The sequence below is a fragment of the Coturnix japonica genome, chromosome 3, assembly GCF_001577835.2.
Source record: "Coturnix japonica isolate 7356 chromosome 3, Coturnix japonica 2.1, whole genome shotgun sequence".
In the NCBI taxonomy this organism is placed as follows: Eukaryota; Metazoa; Chordata; class Aves; order Galliformes; family Phasianidae; genus Coturnix; species Coturnix japonica.
In genome coordinates, this window is record NC_029518.1 from 24,806,458 (window position 1) to 24,814,674 (window position 8,217).

An 8,217-nucleotide genomic window follows, 5' to 3' on the forward strand; every position below is an offset into this window, starting at 1 on the left:
ATTTTCAAGTGCCTATCTTAATTTGAAGAGGAGAGACCCACAGGCAGGAACACGCTGCCTGTGCTGGCTTTTAGAGAGGCCGTTTCTGATACAAAGGCTGCTCCGTGGGGGTGAGTTGTGACCAGGATGTGGGAGGTAGAGGCTTCCAGATCCTGCTGCCATGAGGCCTGGCTTGGAAGCTTTCAGGGCTGTCTAATTTGGTGTGACTCTTTGGGTGACCCTGGCTATTTGGGCAGCTTTCTGGGAAGTAATGTGCGTGCCTTTCTGATGGTAAGTTAAAACTCCACCAGGATGGAGGCAGATGGTGTCAAAACATCAATGTGCCATCTGATACATGGTTGCTGCTCTCTGAATGACCTGATTTTGAAGTGCTTGAAGTCCATTGGTGTTTCTGGTCACCGAAACAAAGTTTCTGAGATACAAAGAGAAAAGGTTTCTTATGTGTTAGAGTTGAATTGTTTATTTGGCATCGTGGTTCCTCTGGGATCTATGGATCCAGGATGGCCTAGTGAGGAGCAGCATTTCTATCATGTCACACTGGATCTTCATTCTAAATTTGCTTTGACTATGCTCTGAACACCAGGAGAGGAAGAGGGAGAACTATGTTTAGAGGTCAAGATACAAACCAAGCTTGAATAACTTCAGATGGGATTTTTCCTTCTTATTTTTCCCACCAAGCATCTCCCAGCCATTCCTCATCAATTTGTTCTGGAAACGTTGAAATTAAACCATGGATCAGACAGACCCAGTGCTCTACAAGTAACATCACCTCCTCCAGGTCCTACATGTGTGTACCCACCTTACAGACAGGACTGTTCTGGGAATCTGTCTTCATTTATTTTTACTTCTACTTATAAACAATCCTCATTCAGGGAAATGCCCTTGTGAGAGGCCTGGACAGCAATTCCAGCGTGAGACAGAGTTGGCTTAGGTGTCACCTTCTAGTCTACACTTTAGACCTGGAAGGCCTGATTTCCAAGAGTGCTGAGCACTGGCCCTTTGGCCAGTTTCCCCAGGATTTGGAAGAAGCTCTGGAGCTTCTAAATATCAAACCTGCTCACAGAAGCCCTGCCAGCACGAAGGTTGCCAGAAAAGTTAATTAAATACTTCTGAGTGTAAAGTGATTTCAAGAACAAACATTGTGTTTGTCTATTACAATATGGAGAGAGCAGAGAGGCTGCAGGTGGATTAGAAGTGAGATAATTTAAGCATCAAGTCAAATCAGTTAGAGAGGAAGAGAAAACAAAAACAACAAGTAAGAAGAGATGTGGTAAATGGGATGAGAGGGAAAAAAAATGATGAAAGCCTAAACTGTAAAGTTTGGAACCAAAGCTCTGGAGAGTTTCTGTGTGTCTAGGACTTCATAGTTTGAGAAACAGTGATTTGTAATTTCTTACAGGAGAGCTGTTGAAAAGTAGGACAGAAATGAGTTTTCAGAAGTGACTTGGTTTATCTCTGTGCACTCAAAGCTTAGTAGATCCCTGCTTTAAGGACAAGTGAATCTGAATTTTATTCATCCATATGTTGCCTTCTGGCAGCAATGGTGATGGGGTTCTGAAAAATGCATTGCTGGTTATCCTCATTTTGTTCTGTGTACCTGGATAGCTACTGGCACAGTAAGTCCTGGTGATGTAGATTTCAGAGACTTCAGCCTTGAGAGGGGTGGCATACTCTGCACAGGAGGAGCAGGAGCGAGAAAACTAGCCTGGGCTGGTGCTGTTTGCTGCAAGTACAAGCATGACCACACTCATACAAGGAGGTGTGATTGTATGAGAGAGGGAGTGAGAAAGAGTTTGAGGCAAGAACCTCACTGCTTGCAGCTTATGTGACTACTGACTTCATCACTCTTTGTATTCCCCTGCAGAGCATTAACGGAGGCCGCCCGCCACCTCACTTTGTGTATGATCCATCCACCTTTGCCTTCCGTTCCCTCAGCACCTTGAAGCCGCTGAGCCCAATAGCTCCAGTGGAAGAACCGTCATGTGCCTACTGAAGGAATTTCTCCAAAAACCTCAGGAACTATCAACCAACCACCTGCCTGGCAATGGGAAGGGACATGGCTACGCCCGGGGGGTTGGGTGTGGGAGAAGGGGACAGTGACACATCTTTGCAATACAGTTTCCCTGGCAGCAGGAAACACACAGCTTTGCAGCAGTGACTGGTTTCATACCATTGCCACATCTGAGCATTAGCAGGTGGAGAGATTTTGTCTTTCGAGTGCAAAATGAGACAGATGACAGGTTCAAAACTGTGAGGACAGTCACCGAGGTGAACATGTGGATGTGATAGTTGAAGATATCCCTGAGGGGTTCAGGAGCTAGTATAGGCCTGCATGGCAGCAGTGAAAAGTGATCAGGTCCAAACAGTTTTCCAAGAGTACTTGGGTCTGCAGTACTTTGATGTAGATCTGACCATTCTTCCACTGAAAAAGGAGGGCAGGGTTGGAAACAGAGGCTATATTGGGCTGCCTGCAAAGGAAGAGGATCCCTCTCTGAGGCTGTTAGGATTGTATTAAATTCTGGCTTTCTTGAGAAAGACCCTGGGATGGGGATGTGGGATGGGGTAAGTAGAAAATATAGTTCCATGTACCAGCTAGTCTGCTGGCTCAGTAATATCATCTGAAGTGAGATTGAAACGGGAGGCACGAGCATTCTGATTATAGAATGGAGGATTTGTGTTCAGCCATCCAAAGATGCAGAGTGCCCACCTGCAGTTCTCTCTTGGCATCATTAGGGAGAAGAACATGAATGTGTCTATATGCTCCTGGCTCTCCTCTCTGCTGAGGCTGCCTCTGTTTTGGGATATGCAGCATTTGTCCGTAGTGTTGTCCTAGTTCAATGCTGCACCTGTAGTGATACTGAACACAACTGGCATCATCAGACTCAATCAGACAAATCAAGTGTCTCCAGCAAGTTGTCTGCTACCCCATTAGGCTGGCTATTAAATTCATATAGACCTCTGTTCTGTCCCAGTGGAGCAGGTATTCCCGTATGTAGCATGAAGAGGGAGGAAGGAGACTTTTTTGTAGCCATCTGTTGGCAGAAGAAACAAGAAAAAAGCTTCTCTATTGACAGTCCTGCAGCAGTTAGGAACCACAATAAGTCTTGTTACCACTGGAGTCTGGCCTTGAGGCACAGATGTGCTTTGTGCTACAAGGCAGCAGCTAGCAGGAGAAGCTGTCACCTGTCATAGTGAGGCAGAGGAATAAAGCAGTTCCTCTTGTTGCATCTGATAAGTCTTTACTGCAAGTGCCTGGTGGAGAGAGTAACCTCGTTGTCTTGCATTCCTCAGCTTGAATCTGCATCAGGCTGGGTGCAAGTGGGAGTGAGTAATTTACTTGTCTGGATCAAAAGGAGCAACTGTGAATAACAACATAAAACTGGTTTTATTTTTAAATCTGCTCCACTGTAGAGGTCTTTGATGCCACTCTTTGGATGAGACCAGGGGTCAGTACAGCTCTCAGTAGGAGGCCACAGACTGAACCAGCATATGCTGGTACTTTCTGTGCTCTGAAACCCTTGGGGAAAAGCCTGAAGGCCACCTACACCCAGGACCCTGAATCCCCTACCACTACCCTTCCTTCCCCAGCTGCCTCTCTCAGGCAAGCAGAGTGGCTGGGCAAGGCAGTGAGGAGATGTCCATCCTGATGCTGCCCAGGCTCTGCCTGTTCCTTGTCCCTGGGATATCGCAGCTGGACCACCTCCCCCACCAGCGCTGACTCCAAAGGACTGCTTGGGTTTTCTGGTGAGGTGCTTCAGGCACACATTGTGATTCCCTGCAAAAGTCCCTTCTTCTGACATAGGCTGATTCCTCTGCTGATTCTTCCCACTCCTGTAGAGACTGCTTATTTCGTTTGGACGGCACACCACAGCTTTTAGCTGCTGCCAGATTGAGCTGACCAGGGCAGGACAGGATGCATCACCTCCTCAGACCAAGTGCCCACGCTCAAGAGAAGGGACAGCTGCAACCCACCACTTGTTCTGCAGGAGGAATGCAGCCCTCGTGGCCCCTCACCTGCGCTTTTGAGGTGCATCCCTGGAGCTCTGTTCTTACCTGTGTGGATGCTGCAGGCTGCCTTCCCCGGGGGCCCCATGAATGGGAATGTGGATGTCCTGCCCGTATTGTTGCCTTTTAGTACTTTTTGTAACTTTTCTCTCTGTCTTTTCTTTTTCAATCAGAAGGAAAAATAAAAATAATGAAATAAAGTGTAACAGCTGCTATATTCACACCTCTGGTAGGTTTCGTGCATTTTCCATCTGCTGGGCATCTGTGGGTAGGGGTATAAGAGGGGATGGAGTAGAGCAAGTTGTGTTACATCACAGCTAGTCCCAAGCACTCCAAAAATCACAAGCTGTGCCTCCAAGAGAATAGCTTTGGAAACAAATTATCAACAACTTTTATGTAACAAATACCTATTTTTTTTTTTTTTCCACAAGTAAGGGATCTCCCTTGTGCAGCTGCTTCTGGTTCAGTACATCAGCCTTCACTGGAATTCCTCCCACCAAGGAGCTCCCTTGGTTACTGAGTTAGCAGCCTATTGCATGGGGGTTGTATGTGATCTGGTTGGAGGTTTCCATTTCACAAACAAAAGGGTGGGTGACTTCACAGCTGAGCTTGGGCTCATAATTTTAATCCTCTGTAAGTCTTATGCTTTTTATTTTTTTTCTCTCCTAAGTCTCTCAGCAGCCTTTTTGCTTGCAGCCAGGGTGCTCATTCTTCTCTCCTCAGCAGCATAACAAGCTCACCTTTTTCTCTTCATCTTGCACTAAGAGCCCCATCTCAGGTACTAGTAACTGTTATCCCCCTCCGCTTGCAGCCTCCCTGAACTAATTCCTGCCTCTGCCCTCACGCTCCTAGCAATTTTTCTAAACCAACCTCTCATAAGGCTATTGCTTAAAGTCCTGGCCCCTTTTCTAAGGCCTCACAGAGACCAGCTTAAATTCCCTGAGCGGTCCTGCTTAGGCTCATTCCCAGGAGGCCCCTTCTGCTCTTCCATCTAAGCTCCCATCTCCTTTAGGCTCTGTGCCACCTCTCTTATCCTGAAATCCTCCCCTCTCTGTCAGCTGTAGCTCATTGTTAATTGGCCTTGGCCTGTTTTCTGAGGGCTGTAAGGTGTGCTTGCTGCCTCCTCTGCAGGGTTGCTATTTCTTTGTGGTGTTGTTTTATCCTCCCTTCCTCCCTCCTTAACAGCTTGACTTTTTGGTGTGCCCGTCTCTGGTCCCTTAGATGTAGTTCAAAATGCAATGGCCTTATGTCTCCACAAGCCTAATCTGTAAGCTTCTGTCAGGCTGTGCTTATTTATAAGTGCAAAAGTGTGCAGAGGGCTGTGCTTAACTCATATCAGCTGTGCTGTACGTACCCTGCTGAAGCCAGAGTACAGCAGAAAGCTGGCATAGTGCTTTGCAGGGTACAGTCAGCTACTTGGACAATTTTTGTGGTAAAACATGATGATAAGCCTTGATACAGCAACAACTTGGAAGCTGAACAGAAAACAGTTTGGTGGTGTTCACTATGGTCTTTGTGGTCCTTTCTGGTTGCAGCAACCTGTGTAGTTTACAAAGGAGGCTAAAGATGTTGGTTGTCTTTGAATGCTGGATGGTGGCATGTGGGAATGGGGCTTGCTGCAGACCAGTGAGGAAGCCATCAGCAGAAGCCAGAGAAATGGGAGCTGTAGTCTCCTGATGGCCGCCCATTGCTTCCTCTGGCAGACATGCTGGGCTTTCCACTTCTGTTGCTCCTAAAATACTTTGTCCAAATGTTCCCTCCACTGTTGGAAAGGGCAGCACGCAGGCTGTGGTACAAGCAAAGCGCTTTGTGAGCGCCGTCAGCTTGGCATAGGGCCCTCACGACCTTGATACTGTTGGAACTCCTGGCTGCAGAGCAGCCTCCCAGTAGGTTTGGGCTGTGGTTCAGTGGGAGGGGAGCCCATAATTTCTAAGCTGAAATCTCTGTGCCCTGATCTGATCTTGCTAGAGATGTGCAGGTGTTTCCCTTCAGAGCAGAAAACAGACCCTGCAAGGGGAGGAGGGAGGGCTGCTGTGCTGAGGTGCAGCTCAGAGGCTCTGAGATGGTGTTCGTTATTTGCAGAGGGGTTAATGGGGACAGGTGCCTGCTTGAGGAGCTTGCCCATGGCTTCTCTGGGATTTAAGTGGGTCCATTATATTCTAATAGCATTCTCTAGTTAATGAATCAAGTTCAGTCTGTTATCTTTTTTAAAATAAGGAAACCAAGCTCACAGCAACAGCAAAACGGGTTGTGCTATGCACATGACATATGTTTGTTTCATGGGACCAACATCCCTGTGCTGTTAGATGTACTGGGAAAGCAGTGTCCTGTGCCCACCTGTGTTTTTGTTTGGCACATGTGAAGCCCACCTCGCAGCACACTCACATATGTGTGCTGAGTGCTTAGAAAAAAACACCTGTTTCCAGCTGAGGGCTGATCTATATGTTTGCCTACTAGATTGAGTGGGAAAGCAGGTGAGATCAGGCAGTGCTGTTAAAGCTAGGGTTCTCAGCCCAGGCTAAGATGGAGGCTACTGAAATGTGGCATGGAAGCACCTCAGCTGTAGAACATTTCTCTGGCTGGACCATCTCCTCATGACAAAGTAAGGCTTTCCCTTGTTCTTTCTGAACTTGCATAGTACATTGTGGTGAGGCATGGGGAGAAAGAGTGCTTTTATGTGTGTGTATCAGGTTAGAGTTGTAGGGAGTAAGCACCAGCATTGTGGCTGTGTAGGCTCAGACTGTGTGTATAGTGGCACTTCCGTGGTGGTGGCATTTATATCTAAGTGGAAGGAAACCTTAGGAGAGTAAAGGTGATGGGTATGTGTGCAAACATTAGCATGGTAGAGTGATTGCTGGTGGATGCCCAGCTGGGACATGGGCAGGAGAGCTTGTGCTGAAGAGGGACGCATTTGAGACTGTGTGTTTGCAGTGTTTGTAGATGGGGGGGTATTGATACAGGTTATGTGTCTGAAGGCAAAGGAGATGAGGAGTATTTATGTGCTGTTTCTGCAGTCTCGGTCATTTGTGGTGGCAATTGGCAGACTTTTCTAATGTGTTATGTCAGTAATGTTAGGGGAAAGTAAAGAAAAAGTGATGGATGGCTGGTCTGTGTCCTTGAGGCAGTTGGGATGTTTTCACCCCTGCATTAAAAAGGAGGCACCTGGACAACAGTGACTCAAAACAAAGCCACCTCGTTTGAACATAGTGAGTGATTGTATGCTTTGTTCCTCCTCAGACAAGACCTTCAGGGACATCAAATAAAGCTAGCAGGTGGCAGGTTCAAAGCAAACAACTGGAGGCAGTTCTACAGAGTGCAAGGTTGCACTGGGAACCCTGTGCCACAGGACAGTGCAACTGCTATATATTTACATGGCTACAGACGTGAAAAGAAAGGAGGAAATCAAATAGCTCCCGAGAAATGCTGTGTGCACAAATGCTACCTCCAGATGAGGAAGGTGGCATGGTGGAAAGGCTTCTTAGGGCAGTTTGCTGCATGCCAGCCCCTTCTCTGGGGATTCTTCACCTTGCTGTTCTCTCCTGGTTTTGAAGTGAGTGCTTCCAAACAGGCATGTCCACTCTGTTTTCTTACGAAGTGTTATTATTAAAACAGTTTAACTGTATTTTATTGTCTCGGACATCCTGAGTAGGTAACAAATGGCCTGGATAAAGGCTAATCTCAGTTCCATAGAGGCCTGAGGCAAAACCCCCAACATACTTCTTACGAAAAGAGCATTGAGGCACTGACAGGCTGCCCAGGTGATGTGTACCCTATCCCTGTAGACAAGGTCAGGCTGGAGAGGGCCTTGTGTAACCAGATGTATCTGTAAGTTTCCCTGTTCATTGCAGGGCAATCGGACTAAAAGGATTTTAAAGATCCCTTCTAACACAAATGATTCTGTGGTTCAATACTTTTTGGATGTAGGAAAATCTCAGGACAAGTGTCCTCCAATGTCTGGTAACCCCTTGTGCAGTGGTGAGCAAGCCAAAGAGGATGCAGCCAAAACAGCATTGTGCTGCAGGAAGAGGATAACATCGGTGGTGAGGACTACATGTAAGCACACTGGTATCTCACCATTTCCTGAGCTAGATTTTAGTGGGCTTACTCACAAAGTGAATGAGGAAATGGAAGGTGCAGGCGCTCCAGGAGCTAGCTAGGGCTGTAGCTGCATGTGGCCTGACAGGCCTTGACCACATGTTTTCAGTTAACTGG

The 8,217-nt window shown here is 47.1% G+C and overlaps 1 protein-coding gene across 4 annotated transcripts in view; it reads left to right on the top strand.

The window, feature by feature from the left end:
• The window catches only part of LOC107311139, a 101,345-nt gene extending 97,117 nt beyond the window's left edge, over positions 1–4,228 (top strand). For all 4 annotated transcript variants that reach the window (XM_032443618.1, XM_032443619.1, XM_015857419.2 and 1 more), the window contains one exon: positions 1,865–4,228. In XM_032443618.1, the coding sequence (XP_032299509.1) occupies positions 1,865–1,993 (129 nt within the window). In that variant the 3' untranslated portion in view covers positions 1,994–4,228. The remainder of the gene's footprint in view (positions 1–1,864) is intronic.
• Positions 4,229–8,217: the final 3,989 nt, after the last annotated feature.